The sequence below is a fragment of the Trichosurus vulpecula genome, chromosome 1 (genome assembly GCF_011100635.1).
Source record: "Trichosurus vulpecula isolate mTriVul1 chromosome 1, mTriVul1.pri, whole genome shotgun sequence".
In the NCBI taxonomy this organism is placed as follows: Eukaryota; Metazoa; Chordata; class Mammalia; order Diprotodontia; family Phalangeridae; genus Trichosurus; species Trichosurus vulpecula.
Genome location: NC_050573.1, coordinates 553,896,341 through 553,913,758, shown reverse-complemented (window position 1 = coordinate 553,913,758; position 17,418 = coordinate 553,896,341). Strand labels below are relative to the sequence as shown.

At 44.5% G+C, this 17,418-nt stretch overlaps 1 protein-coding gene across 1 annotated transcript in view; it reads left to right on the top strand.

The window, feature by feature from the left end:
* XYLT1 (xylosyltransferase 1) overlaps positions 1-17,418 on the top strand; it is a 232,411-nt gene that overhangs the window by 155,198 nt on the left and 59,795 nt on the right. Inside the window, exon 5 of the mRNA XM_036741727.1 lies at positions 5,077-5,157. Within this exon, the coding sequence (XP_036597622.1) occupies positions 5,077-5,157 (81 nt within the window). The remainder of the gene's footprint in view (positions 1-5,076; positions 5,158-17,418) is intronic.

The window sequence follows — 17,418 nt, the reverse complement described above, 5'->3', positions numbered from 1 at the left end:
TATCCTGTGGAGTAGATACTGTAGGTATTTTGGGCACCTATTTTACAGACGAGAAAACTGAAGATCAGAGAAATAAGAGATAAGTTTGCTCACAGTAACAGTGTCAGAGACAGGATTCAAACCTTGATTTTCCTAACTGCTAGTTCAGCACTGTGTCCACTGTATACCATGATGTCACTGCCTGCCTACTTCCAGAGGTTGTCGTGATGATCAAATGAAATACTGTCAGGTATGGCACTTTAGGGAGATAGAAAGCATGTTAGAGGCGCAGGCCCTTAATTTCAGTGTCATTATTAAGCAGTCATTCAACAAGCATTTTTTAAAGTACCTACTATGTGCCATATGCTGTGAAGGCAAAGGCAAAGATAAAGAAATCCGTGTCCTCAAGGAGTTTTCCCCTTTTGGGAGGGGGGAAAGGGGGCGACAAAAAAACATGTATTAAATAAGTCTACACAATATATACAAAATAAATGCAATAAGGTGGAAGGGCATTATGAATTTGAGGAAATCATGGAAGACTTCATGTACAAGGTAGTGTTTGAGCTGAGTCTTGAAGGAAATAAGAAATTCTAAGACTTAAAAAGGTAAGGAAAGAAGGCATTTCAGGGATAGAGATGGGAGAGGGAGTACCATGTTGTGAAGAACAGCAAAAAAGGCCAACTTGGCTGAACCACACAGTGTAAGAAAAAAAGCAATGTCAAATAATTCTGGAAAGGTATATTGGGGCCAGGCTGTGGAGGGTTTAAAATACTAGAGTGTTGTTCATTCATTCATTCGTTCATTCATGTCCAACTCTTCGTGACCCCATGGACCATAGAACCCTAGCTCTTCTATCATCTACCATCTGCCAAAGTCTGTCCAAGCTCATGTAAAAAATGTTGTTCAGTAACGTCTGACTTCGTGAACCCATATGGGGTTTTCTTGGCAAATTTGTACTGGAGTGGTTTGCCGTGTCCTTCTTCAGTGGAGAAAGGCAAACAGGGGTTAAGTGACTTGCCCAGGGTCATGCAGCCAGTGAGTTTCTGAGGCCAGAGTTGAACTCAGGTCTTCTGAATTCCAGGCCCAGCACTCTGTCCACTGAGCCATTTAGTTGCCTCCAAAATTCTGGAGTGGTTTATCTTAAAGGCTTTGGTGCCTATTAGGAAGACCAGAAAAATAAGTGTATTATGGGTCCATTTCTTGTTCTTGTTATATTTCTGTGATGCTGTCCTGCCTTCCTCCAGTTGTGTTGTGCCTTGGTTACCCTACTTGAAGAGAAAGTGGTAAATATTGACTTGTCTTATTCTAAGCTCTGTATACTGTCTCCCTTCTGAAAACCTTATGGCATTTAACAGCAGAGAGTTGGTTTTCCAAGAAGGGGTTGTGGAGGTTAGGAAGAAATACAATTAGCTGTCAGCCTATCTGCCTGATTTTCGTTATTAGAGTGTCCTTCCTAGACACCCAGCTTGTTACTGTCTGTGCCTGGAGATGGAGCAAACGTGTTTGCCAGAGGCTAGAATGGCTAAACAGACTAGCCCCACCAAAATGGAGCCTGTTCTGTTTCTGGCTCTGGGTGGACCACGCATCCATGCCACTGGCCAAAGGAAACAGTTGGAACTCTAGCACGGAGTTCCAGAGGTGGGAAATAAGTTGGGCATGTGGCTAGCACAAACACTTCATTTTATATGCAAATAAACCAAGGACCAGGAAAGTGAAATGGAGCACAGGGGCAGTGAGCTCTAGGGAATTCTGAGACTAAGGTCTATGCTTTTGTTTTATAAAACTTTGGGGAGTAAGAAAACTACTGGGCCAGAGTTGGTGATTGAGGCTAAATTTACACAGCACATGGGAAATTGAATAATTGTCTCTTCCATTAGAATGTAAGCCTCTTGAGGTCAGGGACCATATTTTTACCCTTTTGTGTATCCCCAGTACTTAGTACATAATTGCTTACTAAGATGGTGACTGACTGGCCCATCTGGTCAGTGGAAACAAAATAACTTCATAATTTCATCTCTAAAGTTACTTTTTTTCAACAACTACTTCCATTTGGCCATTAAACAAAATATTTTATGCCTCCCCACACCTTCAGTCTTGGATACATTGGCATAGACTGAAGGGTCACTTTTTCCTAAGCATTTACATTTGCTGTTTCTCCTTTATCCACGACATTCTGAACGCAGGTCTTTGGGAAAGGTTTTATGAGAGTTGGAGAGTCAGTATCTTTTTTTTTCTTTTTGGTGGTGGAAGAGGTAAAGAAAAGGAGAATACATGTGGCAGTTAATGTGGTGGTGGTGATGGTGGTGGGTGAGTCATGTCTGACCTGTGATCCTATTTGGGGTTTTCTTGGCAAAGATACTGGAGTGGTGTGCCATATCCTTCTCCAGCTCATTTTACAGATGCAGAAACTGAGGCAAACAGTTAAGTGACTTCCCCAGGGTCACACAGTAAGTGTCTGAGGCCAGATTTGAACTTGTGAAAATGAGTCTTCCTGATTCCAAGACCCATGTTGTATCTACTAAGCCATCTAGCTGCCACTTATGACTGCCATTCCCCAACAGAGAGGAAGCATCTCTTCCAGCCCCCTCATTTGACCGATGAAGAAACTGAGACACAGGGAAGTTAAATGGTTTGGTTAAGCTGAACCAGGTTATAAGCATCTCTTCCAATCCTCTCTTTTTTCCAGTGGGGAGAGTGAAACCAAGGAAAACTAAGTGTCCTATCCAGGGTCAAACAGGTAGGAAACTCAAGAGCCAGGTTAGAACCCAAGCCCTCTAGGGGCAGCTGAGTGGCTCAGTGGATAGTGTGCCAGCCCTGGAGTCTGGAGGACCTGAGTTCAAATCTGGCCTCATATACTTACTAGCTATGTAACCTTGGGCAAGTCACTTAGCCCTGTTTGCCTTAGTTTCCACATCTGTAAAATGAGCTAGAGAAGGAAATGGCAAACCACTCCAGTATCTTCACCAAGAACATCCCAAACGGGGTCACGAAGAGTCAGACATGACATTCTAGTGGCGGTTCTTTTTCAGCTGTGTCCTCAAGGTGCTAATTATCAAGGGACCTAAATATTATACAGATGATTATAGAAAGGAGTTGAAATGTTAAAACACTAGAGCTTGAATATCAGCCTGATTTTGCTTCTGTTAGTAAAAATCTATAGAAAGCTGAAAGTTAACATTAAGAGTCAGTATATTGTAAAGAAGAAAAGACAAAAGGAAAATCTACCCCTTCTCCTTTCTCTCCTTTGGCCCGCAGAAGACCAAACACGTCTATCCCGCATGGTCATTATTTGGAAAGCTTCTTTTCTGGCAAGGTTTTGCCTTGAAACGCTTGTCTTGGTCACTAGCCCTCAGTCCTGTCCTGGCCCTACACTCTCTTCGCTCCCCCAAGGTGACTTATTTCAAGTTGAAGCATGATGAAGTAAATTCACTAAGTGCCTCCTAATCCCAGTAAGATAGGGAATCACCAAAGCAGCGAATGTAGAAATCTGCCCAGCTTGCTCCACAGAAAGGCCATTTTCTGGGCCCACCGAATCAAGATGCCAGAGCCTTTACATGAGGGGACTGCAGAGCAGTATCTGTAACTGCTATGGTCCAGTCACTTTGGCTGATGGAGAGAATGACATTTCAACTGTTCTGGCCTCATTGAATGGTTATCTGCCTTTTGTCTTTACGGCCTACTGTTGTCCAGCCACTTCAGCTTGTCTGACTCTTCGTGACCCCATTTGGGGTTTTCTCGGCAAAGACACTAGAGTGGTTTTCCATTTCCTCTCCAGCTCATTTTACAGATGAGGAAACTGAGTCAAACGAGGTTAAGTGACTTGCTCAGGGTCACAAAGCTAGTAAGTGTCTGAGGCCAGACTTGAACCTTTCAAGAAGAGGAGTCTTCATGACTCCAAGCTTCATATGCTATCCACCATATCACCTCGCTGCCCCTGCCTGGCCTAAAAGAAGAGTTTAATAAATGTATGCTGATTGATTGAGGTAGGGGCTTTATTACCTCCATTTCACAGATAAGAAAGCTCCACTGAGGCCCAATGAGTCAGAGTTGGGACTCTGACTCCAAGTACAGCATTCTAGCCACTATACTATCCTGCCTCTCATCATCTCAAAACAACCACACAGCGAGTATATAAGACAAGTGCTGTTATTTTATAAATTTGATAAATGGATAAACTGAGTCACGGGGAAAAGTTAATATAAAAGCAGGGACTAATATCTGTACTTCCTGACTCCTGACCCAGCATGCTTTCATAGAGATATTGTTAGAATGAATGAAGGTGGGTAGGGAAGAGATGGGGGAAGGGAGATAATGAGTTTCATGGTGCACATAACTTCCAAATTGTGTAGGATTGGCCCTGACAGTCATCATGGCTCCATGCAGGAAATATAAAATAATCACACTGGGGGCCGGAGGCTGACCTTCAGAACAAGGTGAGGTATCTGCCTCCCATAGGGGAAAGAGAGGCTGATTCTCCTGTGCAGGGTTTGGAACAGATCCAGACACATTGTATAGGATGGGCCGAGGTGCCCTGGATGGAAATTTTGCTCAGGTTTATGAGCAGTGGGGATGCTGCTGCCCTCATCTGGGGTTGGTACTTCAGGGAGCGTGTAACAGTCTGGGGAGGTGGCAGTTTGAGCCCAATTTCCACCACAGTCTTCCCTTTCACAATTGCTGTTCACTCGTGAATCCTGTCCCGCACTTTGTGACCTTTTGGACTGTAGTGCACCAGTACTGTCCATGGGACTCAAGGAATAAATTGCTATTTGATCAGATAATGAGTCTGTTGGTTCTCTGAATCAAAAGGATGATGGGGAGGGGTGGGCATGGTTTGAGAGATAGTCTAGGGAAAGAGGAAAGTGAAAAACATGAGACTATTTCGGTCTTGTGGGCTATGAAAATTCTTCAGGCTACTGATCCTCCAGGTAATCTTCCTGTTTCCTTAGGGAACACCCAAAATTCCACTTTGCCTTTGACTAGCTATGGCTCAGGAAACCTGTCTTGACCCGTAAGTTATCATTTCTTCTTTGATCCAAAGAAATTAGACTCAGGTTCCTTGGGGGATGCTGACTTTTTATTTCCAATTTGTTTCCACAGAACGAATGATCAGTTGGTGGCATTTCTCTCTCGATACCGGGACATGAACTTCTTGAAATCACATGGCCGAGACAATGCAAGGTACCATGATTTTTATTTTAAACTTTTGGACAAGCCAATGTGACTCTAAGACCAGCTGCTCTCTTCTCTCCTTGTTTGCCATAGGACTTGAAATAAGGATGTGCTGCATGAATCATACAATACTATTATTCTAAACCAGATCCAGCTCACCCTTTAATGCCATTTATAGGTTGGCTCTGCCATGCCTCTGACCTAAATTGTTAAAATTTAAAAGTGCCTATGGAATTTTTGAAGACTTTGCATATAAGTGTTGATTATTGTGATACCCTAGAAGACTCTACGTAATAGAACATAGAGAAAGTCTGGCATAGTGAATAGAACCCTAGCCTAGAAGCCAAGACTTGGTTCAGGTTCTGCTGTCTGGGTGACCCCCGGGGCCAATCACTTGACCTCTCAGTACCCAAGGTGCTGACCTGTCTCAGTGAAAGGACTTCCCTCACCTCTAGGTTCCCTGTATCGATGAAATCATCGGTTCAGCTGTGATCCCTAGGTCGTAACGTATCCCAGGCTGAAATTTGTCTCAGTGAAGGCAGTTCCCACACTAGTAATGCCTCTTACTGACAGAATCTTAAAGCCTTCAGTATCCCTATAACTGTGGACAGAGTTAAGTGATGATGGGGCTCAGCATTCAAGGAGAGAAGGGGACGGAATGGTGTTAATCAGAAGAGGCTTCCTGGAAGAGGAAAGCTACCCGAATTTGCATAGACACTGAGTGTTATTCCTATAACCCTAAAATGAAGAGTGAGGGGCCCCAAGCATCCGCATTCAGTTGACCCCTGTCTCCATATTAAATGGCAAAGCCATGGCAGTAGAAAAGCACTATACCTTGCTCCGGGCTAGATTCAATCTGTCCTGGAATGATCATTTAAAGCCAGCAATTGCATTAGGGCTGGCACCACCATATTGCTGTGTGGCAGAACATAAGCCATTTCTAGAGATGTGAGCACATCATATACAGATGACTGGCAGGCCATGCTCTAGTTGGCAGAGTCAGCTCACCAATGGGGCTGAACTAGAACCAGACATGGGGAGGTCTCTAGCAGAGAGGACTTCTCACCTTCCTATTTTTCCCAGGCCCATGATCACCCTTAAACCCCAGAGCCTTCTTACCAGAATCTTTAATGAATCCTGACACTCCTACGTAAAGCAAGGCTTAAAGTTGCCAGCGTCAGCTGGGACCCGGGTAATTTAGATCAATTAAGCCCACTAATTCAGTATTAATTTAATAGTAAAATGTGCTAATATGCCACTTGTCCGCTCCCCAGAGTCGTATTCTCCTCTTTATTAGCCAAAACAGTGCCTGCTGCATGTATAAGTGCCATAGCCCTTCTCCCATCTAAGTCTCGGCTCCAGCCCAGAGACACAGGCTTCCTCATCTGTGACCTTCACCAGAAGGGTGATGGCTCCTGATTCTTCTAAGCTGTGAGGAGAATCCCTGGAAGGAATACGGGGATCCGGGAGTGACCAGGGCAAACAGCTATAGCAGGGCCTGCCCTTAGACACGATTACTTACATGACAGAAGCTCTCTATACCCCACCTGATGACTCTTAAAGTTCCAGGGTTATCCTCTGGACTCACACCCCCTGGTCTTATACTGCCTCTTTTCCACCCCAGCCACACATATCCCTTTGTCCACAACTTTTCACAACCATGCCCAGAAATATCTTTCCCCCAGCCCATCTCCCCTTTTTGAAATTTCCCTCTTGTGTGTCCTAGGGACAATGTTTCTGAAACTTCCAGGGTCATCCTTCTGTCAGGTAACATACGTCACTTCTCACAGAGACCCGGAGGCAGTGGCCCCACCATCATAGGAGGAGAGAAGACAGGCCAATGGGAAGAATTTCTAGGCTGAGCATAGTGCTAGCCTATTGGGTTAATGGAAGGAGGCATTTTGAGGTAGGAGCCCTCATGGGGCCTCTCAAATCACAGTGTATGCATAGCAAGTTACCGACTCTGCCAACCAAGAGAGCAGACCCTGAGGTGAATCCCAACTTTTAGAAGAGATGTGTATTTGATTCTGATACGAGGAAGATGGGAGAAGAAAGCAATGGGGGAAAGTTCCTTTAGTTTTTTAACCATTCAGAAGGTTCGTTATCATCAAAGCTTTATTTATTTATTTGTTTGTTTGTTTGTTTGCCAAATGATCTTTTTCCATATTAGAGGTTATTTTACTTCCTCGTTGACACCACTATGAGTCACCCTCCATCATATCGCTCCAGGTTCTAGTCCCAGCTCTTCAGGTTGCTAATTATGTAACCTTGGACAACCCACGGTGCCTTCAAATGCATCCTGACTTGACCTCTCTCCAGTAATTACAGAGGAGGCATATCTGCATATACACAAGCGTGTGCATCGGTATATGAATAGACAGTCAGACAGACACTGGTTTTTTCTGTTTAGTCGTTTCAGCCACGTCTGACCTCATTTGCAGTTTTCTTGGCAGAGAGACTGGAGTAGTTTGCTATTTCCTTCTCCAGCTCATTTTACAGATGAGGAAACTGAGGCAAGCAGGGTGAAGTGACTTGCCCAGGGTCACACAGCTAGTAAGTATCTGAGGTCAGATTTGAACTCAGGTCTTTCTGACTCCAGGTCTGGCACTGTATCTGCTGTACCACCTAGCCCCTAAATACACACACACACACACACACACACACACACACACACACACACACGAGGTGGGGGAGGCACTAGGATAGAGTGCTGAAATCAGGAAGACCTGAGTTCAAATCTTGCCTCAAATTCTTACTATATGACCCTAGTCAAGGCACTTTAACCTCTGTTTGCCTCAGTCCCCTCAGCTTTAAAATGGAGACCATAATGTCGCCTTCATCACGGGGTTGTTGTGAGGCTCAAACAAGATAATATTTGCAAAGTACTTAGCACAGTGGCTGGCATATAGTAGGCGCTTAATAATGGCTACACATGTAATGGTATACATAGCACCTCCCCCGCCCCCTCCCACACACTCTAAGGGCCCTGCAATCCCTCTTTATCAATCTCTATTTTTTTACAATTTATTATGATCCTACTAAAAGGAGAGATAGACAAACAGAGAAGGTGAGAAGAAATAGGGCGAGAAAACGTCCACAGGCAAAAGCAAACAGAACCAACAAAACAAACCAGGCAGTGTGCCTCGGATTTTATGTGTTCCTCAGTTTCTAATTTCCTGTGACTTATAATAGCCACAATGACCTTCTGTTACCCTCATCTGTGTTTACTGCCCAATTTGAGCCTCCAATTCCCAACTTGAGAAGCTAGCATGAAGACTATCTAACATTTTAATGATGACCCAATTGGCCTTGACTGTTCCAGTAATTAAATGGGGGGAGGGGTGTTTTTTGTTAAATGTTTTCCCTATCTTTTCCTCAAAATAAGGAACCAAATGTACTGAAAAATATTTGCATAATTATAACCCCTTAAGCAAGCTTTGTGAATCAATAGATAAGCCAGTGCTGCCCAGCGGGTGGCTTTTCAGCCAGCAAACGGGCCCTGATTCTCCAAATCCTAAATGGCTCGGGTCTTTTACTCAGAGAGCTAGGGAGAGGTTTCCAAAGTGCCAGCTTTAAACTGAAATGTTCATACGGCTACTTTAGCAGTTCATTTCCAGATGAACAGAAAGCAAGCTCCCTTGTCCATAAAAAGGTTTGTTTGGTCCCCCTCTCTCTGCTCCCTGTGGTTTTTGTTTTGTTTTCTGCCCTAGCTGATGGAGGATGCTATTCCTTGTCCTTAGGGCCATCCAGGTGGCTTGGTTTTGATACTTACAACTGCCCCCTCCTTTAGGTCCATAGGCATTTTTGAGCCAGGGCCTTAGTGGGATCCCCCCTGCCCATAGCTTTAAGTGCTCCCTTCCTGCACTGCCCTGAAGAAAGTGAGACAGGCACAGACACAGCAGCAGAGCCCCAAACTCTACATCTATCAAAGTACTTAACATGATAGGAAAGGCAGGGAAGCTCATGAAGCCTGTCCCAACGAGCAGAGTCCCCCGTGTTTCCCCGTGGTTTCAGTTCCTGGGTGGATGCAGGGGTCACGGGACAGCATTAAACCTTGCCTACTGGGTGGCTACCTTGCTTTCCCATTTTCCTGCCTTTCTAAAACTAAAACTTTCTAGACTAAAGCTTCCCTCCTCATTTATCTTGTCTCACCCACCAGTGCCCAGTGAGGGTCTGAAGCCCATAAAGCCTGGGCAAGCTCCTTCCTACAGAGCTCTTTAGTGTGCGACTCAGTGCCGTAAGCCTAGGTTCCTAACCTATCTGGTCCTTCCTTGATGCACCCCTTCTCTGCCTCTGTTTTTGAGGATCGTTGTTGTCCGGCACAAAATTGGACCCCATTAAGGCAGAAGGGGCTGAACTGAAGCCTCACGGCCTGCCCTTGAAGATTCCTGGGTCTCCATTAATGCTATACCTGTTCTCACTCATGTTTAACAGTACCGACGGATAAGATGGTCTTATGTTTAAAGCCTTCTCCCTGAGCCCTTAGCCAGTTTCCATTTGTTATCTCCTTAGTAAATAGGGGAATCCAGTCACAAGACTCTGCAGAACAGCCCTTTGCCTACCTGAAAATGGCCTATCTGTTTAAATTCATCTGTATTCCTCAGAGCACTTAAAAATATCCAAAGATCCCAAGCTTTTTTTTAAAGTGTATATATGTATGTATGTATGTACATATATATGTGCAGGATCAACCCCTCACTTTTGTGGATAACATGAAGACAGAACCTCCAGGCCTTAAGAGTTAACCTTAACTATTTTCAGTGACTGGCCAATCCCATCCCTCCATCCTGCGCTGACCAATCACTGTTTGCTGTGCCCATAAAGGGATATTTCATATTCCAATTGCCTTCATATTTTTTAACTTCTTCCTTAACTGCTTAATACCATCCACCTCTCCACTGTATCTAAGGTGTATGGCTATTTGTTTGATGATTTTTGAAATGGGAATCTTAAACTGAATAGATTACTGTTCATTTCAAGGCAGCATTGATTCCTCTAAACAGAGTGGTGGTTGCAGGAGACTTATTTCAATGGACGCAGTGATGCGCTCGTTTGTCCTTCATGAGGCAAAGTGCATTTTAAAATTTTATTTCTTATAACTAACTTTGAGATACTCCTTACTGCCTCATTCTGAATATGGGGGAGGTTGTAAAACTTTTACTATTGGGGACAGGCCTTCTGCCTTTGGCTTTTCTAAGCTGTGTAAAGAGAAGGGGCGGGGGGAAAGTGACTTAGAAATCTCCCTAGGAAAGGAGAAGCTAAATTCTCTCAAGTAATATCCTTCTACTAGGCTTTGGTGGAGGTAATCCTTGATCTGGGTGGATGCCAGCTTGACCTGGGAGAAGCTGAAATGCTTTGAGGAATGGGGGGAGGGGCATATAGAGGTCTGGGTGCAAACACAAGCTTTCTCTGCTCCTGCTTATGGAATCATGGGATTTAGAACTTGAAGGGGCCTTAGCATCTGGGAATACTGTATTTGGAGCCTTCTCTGCTACTGATGACCTTGGACAAGTCACTTAACCTCTGTTAACATCCGTTTCCTCCTCTGTAAAATGAGAGCATTGATCTAAGACCCTTTTCCTCGTTATGTCCTATGGATCCTAAGTCCGGTTCCCTCACATTTTACAGGTGAGAAATTAAACCTTAGAAAGGTTAAATTAAACCCTAAGAAAATATGTGGAGCTAGCCAAGTTGTTTTCAGTCTCCCCTGGATCCTTATAGTCCCTCTTTGCTAGCAAAATCTGCTCTCAAGAGAGAACAAGCTATTTGTCCAAGGTCACCTTGGTCATAAGTAGCAGAATCGGGACTCAAATTCAGGTCTTAGGACTTCAAATCCAGTGCCTTTTTTAGTATCCCACACTTCTGTTTTCAAGAGATTGTTAATGAGACTAATAGAGCAAACCGGTTAAGGGCCAATGCTCTAAGGACCTTCTTAGGAATTACAATAAATAGAATGCTTGACAAAGACAGAAAGAGGAAACACACAAAAAGGGAGCAGAAGAGAGAGGAGGAGAAAGAGGAGAGAAGGGGAAGATGGCGGGGGCGGAGAGAGAGACAGACAAACACAGAGATTTAATAGGATAGAACAAGTTGGAGAACTTTTTAGCTCAATGAATATAAAAATCCGTCAAAATATATCTTCTTTTAAGAACACAAAGTGCTCTTTAACAATAACACTAAAGATATGAGAAACACAAACATTCCTGAAAAGAGAATGCCAGTGATCTCCTCTGGGTTCATTTAGGCCTACTACATTGATCTCCTGGCTACTAGCAGAAAGGAGAAAAGCATTCTAATGGCCTTTCTGCCTAGGGAGACCAATATTTATCTCTGCTACTGCACCCTTCTCCCTCCCCTCCCCGCCACAAAGGTGAAACCCCGTGATGCTCCATCCTTCAGGCAAACCCAATAGGCATCACTCTATGTTCCCTTGACCATCTGGAAGAGAAGAGAGAGAGACCAGAACCCTCAGAAGGCTGTCCTTAATGTCTATCCACCACTCCTTTTGTGGTCTGGTCATGCCACATTCCTAGCCACATTCCTTCTTGCTAGGATCTAGGATGGCTTGCTTTTGTTCTCCAGGAGACTAGGGGCAGTACGGTACTTTCTCCCTATCAAGTTCTTTCAGATATAAAAGTTAGTGGAGGTGGGCACCCTCTCTCCTCCTCTTGAAGGCACAAGTCAGCTTTTAATCAAGGGGATCCTGACCTGTTGTGAATAAGAGTCTCGCCTCCTCGGTCCAGTCAAATGATGCATGTGGCCCACTTTCCTGAGACCTATTGCTCTGTCTGGAGCTGAGTGGAGGAGGAGTGAGTCACTGTCCATTCCCCACTCCCCACCATCCTCCATCAGTCCCATACAGCTAGAAGGCAACTTATTGTCAGCCACTGATTATGGCATTGCCAAGGATGGTTGAACAGGTATCTTTCTAGCAATGTTGGTGTGATGGGAAGTTGGTAAGTGGGAGACATTTCAATACAGTCTCTACAGAACAGAAAGGATACAACCCCGTGAAGTGAGAGAGGATGGGAAAATAAGATTTAGGCCTAATCTTTTTCCATTCGTTTGTGTTACCAGCTGTTTCTTGGTATTTTCCTGTAAGCTCATTGGGATGAGCAGCTAGGCAGTGCAGGTCAGCGCATAGAGCTCCAGGCCTGGAGTCAGGAAGACTCACCTTCATGAGTTCAAATCTGGCATCAGACACTTGCTAGCTGTCTGATCTTGGGCAAGTTGCTTTACCCTGTTTGCCTCAGTTTCCTCATCTGTAAAATGAGCTGGAGAAGGAAATGGCAAACCATGCCAGTATCTCTGCCAAGAAAACCCCAAACAAGGTCACAAAGAGTCAGACGTGACTGAACAACAACATTAAGGTAATTGGGAAAGTAGGCATCACTCCGTTCTTGGTACTTAGATCCCCAGTGGCTTTCATGCACAGTGCCTGGCACACAGCAGACCCTTAATAAATATTTGTCGTTGATGTGACCCCGGATCTCCTCTAGACATGCAGTCATCTTTGTTAACGGGTGGAGCCCATGGTTTACATAACTAGGCCTCATCCCGCAGGAGGCGGATGCCAGTTGTTGTCTTGGCAGAAAACTCGCATTACTAATGTCCTATACAAGCATCCACCCTGGGACGGGAATTGGGCTGTATCCTTTGCCCCTCTACTCCATCAGATGCATCAGTTACGATGGTTTCTTCTGGGCTGCAGAGCAAGCTGGGGCCTTAAAAGTGTGTGTTCTTAGGACCGAGACGTGCCCTTTTGTTTATTTTGTCACCATCTTTGCACCAGCACCTCCTGTAAGATTAGCAGGAGAAGCATAATCATCACATCTACTGCTTCTCTCTCCTCCAGGCAAACATCTTTAAAACTCTGCTAATTTCTGCCATTGGCTTGAATGTAAACTCCTGGAAAGTGGGGATTGTTTCGTTCATCCCATCCCCAGAGCCTAACAGGTGCCTGGCATGTAACAAGTGCTTGTTGACTGAATGCTTGTTCTATTCTGCTGTCCTGGACTTCCTGCAGAGGGGCAGATGGAAGACACGTTTTCCTTGAGGTTTTGGGTTTTGCTCTAGGACCGAGTTCTTGAGGTGGCTGAGTGGCACAGTAGGCAGAGTGCTGGCCCTGGAGTCAAGAAGATTGGAGTTTAAATCTTGCCTCAGACACTGTCTGCGTGACCTTGGGCAAGACCCTTAGCTTCTCTCTGCCTCAGTTTCCTCATCTGTAAAACAGAGATAATAGCAACCTCCCAAGGTTGTTGTGAGAATAAACTGAGATATTTGTAAAGCCCTTGGCAACTTTAAGGTGGCATATTAATGCTAGTTATTCTTAGGATTGTTAAAAAGCAGGCGTAGCTCAAGTCTGCAAGTTCCCTGGCCCTGAAGCATCTTTCCCCCAACCACCTTTCTGGCTGATCATCTGGCCGTTCAGTGTAACGAGCATCTTTAAGTGTCTACTGCGCACAGCTTAGTTGTTGTCACTTAGTCATTTTTCAGTTGTGTCTGACTCTCTGTGACCCCATTTGGGGTTTTCTTGGCAATGATACTGGAGTAGTTTTCCATTTCCTTCTCTGGCTCATTTTACAGATGAGGAAACTGAGGCAAAAGGGTGAAGTGACTTGCCCAGGGTCACCCAGCTAGTAAGTGTCTGAGGCTAGATTTGAAAACACGCAGCTGAGTCTTCCTGAATCCAGGCCTGGCTCTCTTTCCTTTTTACCCCCCCATCTGCAGCTCAGTACCAAGGCAAAAATGTTTTTTTAAAGCGGTCGGTCTTTTTCTTCAAAGATCTTATAGACATACAGAAATTGAGCAATTTAGTGAATTCTTAGTCTCCGAAAAGGAAAGGAAAAAAAATTCTCTTCTCCAAAGTTGAGAGAGAGACAGACAGAGAGAGAGAGAGAGAGATTGAGAGAGCGCACTCAATTTATCCTTTGACTTCCTCAGATTTTGTTTAGAAGGTGCTACCTTCAGCTTAACATAGAATGGCATTTGATGAAAGAGACAAGGAAGGGGCAGATTGGCCTAAGACAATTCGGGGAGCTGGTCAAGTTTTCAGTAATTCCAGAGTCCCGCTGGTCTCTCTTTGGTGGCAAAATCTGCTCTCAGGAGAGGACCTAGTTGCATTTATTCACACCTTCATGTGACTATGTCACTGTGAGAGCAGTGAAGGGAGCATTTCCATTCTAAGCTTGTTTGTAGAATACAAGACTAAAGGAATTTCAAGGCCAAGAGAGGAGGGAAGGAGTCTTCCTGGATCCCCTAAAAACATAAAATAGAGTCAGCATTTTATGGGGAAGGCTGACCCTGAGGACAAGACATCCCTCTGAAAGGCTTACCTCATAGTCAACATGTGGTAGAGAATCTGGTATGGAGTTTGCCATCTGCTGAAAAACTATTTAAGGTTAAAAGCTGCACGCCAAAAGTGAAAGGAATGAAGTCAATCAGTCAATAAGCATCTATTAAGCACCTACTGTGTGACATACACTATATTAAGTTATAGAATCATAAATATCTAAGTGGAGAGGACCTCATCTAGTCCAGCCCCTTCTTTTTATAGAAACTGAGACCCAGAGAGGACCCTGCCCATGGCCTTCCCATAGGTCGCCATAGAGGAATTCACCTAACTGGCTGTAGGTAATCATCTGGCTTTGTCAGTGGGCAGAGTAATGGAGGGAGGGAAGAAAAATGCTCCTTTTCTGATTAGTGGCACTGAACCAGTCATCAGGCCTAAACCTCTTTTGAGCTATAAGCAGGCAACTGTTTAAGCCAAATGTTGGCACTGAAGACAAGAGAGAACCCAGGAAACACTGCTGAGAAATGTACTGTCTAAAAGATGGTTGGTGCCAACTTGTTTATCTTGAGGAGACTTTCCACTTGGATGTCATGTAACATTAGGATTGATGTGAGGAGATGATTAATATTTAATCCCCTGTGAGTAAAACAGATTTCATTTTCCCTTTTGCTTTTCTTAAATCTGATTGGGAATGTATCAGTGTTGCATGTTCCCTTTAGTTAATCCAATTGTGACAGCTATGTCAAAGTAATCATTAGCATTCCCGATGAGCTCTCCCCTCTTTATGGGGGGGGCGGTGTTCTAAAGAGGATAACTTTGTCACCATTTTCTTTTCTTTTTTTAAATGCTTTTAAATTGGCAATCAAAATGACACCAACCTGTTAAGTGGCAGTGAGGAATCGAAGGGGATGGAGGGTTAGGCTTGGAGTTAGGAAGACCTGAATTCAAATCCTGCTTCATGCAAGTGTGGCCCTGGATAAGTCACTTAAGCCCTGTCACCCTTAGTTTCCTCACCTGTAAAATGAGGGAGTTCGATTCAATAGCCTCCCCGTTCCTTTCCAGCTTTAAACTTGTGAACCCACGACCCTGTGCTAATTATAGGAAGACACTTGTGTGGCGCTGTTTACTCAGTGTCACTGCCTCATAGACGAGAGAGCCGCAGGACCCCAGCACATTTCCTCAGAACATTGTAAAATGGATAGGTGATGTTTGTGTCTTCCTCTTGTAGATGGGGAAATCGAGGCAGGGCCAGAAACAAAATCAAGGTCAAGGTGAAGGAATAGTAATAATGTTCTACTTGTATTTAGGCCTTTTCTACCTCTAAAGTGCTTTCTTTACATTGGGGATAACAATAGGACCCACCTGACAGGGTTGTTGTGAGGATCACATGAGCTGGCATTTTGTAAACATTCAAATGCTGTATGAACACTGGACTATGGAGTCTTGATTCAGGCTTCTAACCAACCCATCTTCCTGGGGCGTAGAGGAAGCCCCATCCAGAAAGCCCCACCAACAGAGCAAGCGTCAGTATTGATCAGCCCACGGTGACTGAGCTCTCCGTCCTGAGGTTCTTTAAGAAATCCTAATTTAAGCCATTAGGCTATTTCCCTCTTACAACTCCACATTTCCTTTGCAACATGTGTTTTCGACTTGGACGTAATTGGGGTTAGCCCCAAGTCTGTCCTTTTCCAGAATCTTTCCCCTCTGCCCTCAGGTTAAGCCTGAGGTGAATTCATTTTTCTGCCCAGAAGCCATCCTGCGTCTTTGACTGGCAGCATCGTTAGCTGCGATGGGGAGCTGAGGGCCACAGTTTTGGGGGTGATCAGCACCTGCTTCTCCATTGCTGAATAGACTCAGAACTGTCTGGCCTGCTGCCACCCTTCGAATCAAGCAAACAAAGCTTCTGTCTCCCCCTATCCCACTCTCATGTATACACACTGGTGTGTTGGAGGGGTTGAGGAATCTGAACAGCGCTTGGTGAGTCCTGAAGGGGCAGGTATGGTTTTCATCATAAAGTCCACTGTCTTACCATAGCTTGGAGGTAACCTTTGCCAGAGGGCTCCCTGCAAGCCCCGGCACATTCTGCCAAGCTGGGAAGGCTTCTGGTACAGACCCAGGGGTGGACTGTGTCTGTTATCTAAGGCCACCTACCTTAACTTGCAGAGGTTCATAGCCAGAATGCTACAACCACGTACTAATTTTTTTGCCCCCTAGAAATTAACAAAAACCATCTACTCAGATGGATAGATGAATGAATGGAAAAGCATCTATTAAACACTTAGGAGAGGCCAAGCACTATGCCAAGCTCTGTCAATACAAGTAGAAAAGAGAAACAGTCCCTTTACTGTTCAGCTGCAGGACAGATAACAAGGCCCAGGCATCCTTAGGGTTTAGTGACAAGGCATATAATGAATACCTGAGAGCCTGGGGGGTGGGGCACAGAGGAAAGGCAGATGGTAAATCCAAGTGGTCATTAGGGTGCAGTGGCAAAGCAGATGATAAGACCCAGTGAACCTCCATCATAATGGAAGGGTAGCAGTTGGTGACCCTCTGTTCAAAAGACACAGAGATATTGTATGTTCAGGTCACCAGTCTTAGAAAAATGACATCCCTGGGGACTGAAGGAACAAGCTCATTTGATTTCTGAGCTGATATCATTGATTTCCGGAAACTCACACACAGTTGGAGAGGGGCCCCAGGACTAGAAAAGTGCAAACGTCCCAATTTAATGAAAGGGGGGTGCGGTAAGCAGGTGGAGTGTCTAAACTATAGCCAAGTGAATGCAACTTCAAGTCCTGGAAACATTCAAAAATGTATTATTAAAAGGATTGATTGTTAACGTTTAGAAGGGAAAGCAGTGATCATTGACATACCATTTGGTCAGGAAGAAACAAGTTGTGATAAAGTAATCTCATTGCATTTTTCAGCAGGAATTCTAAATTGGTGATTAGGACCACAGATAAATACCCAGATTTTTA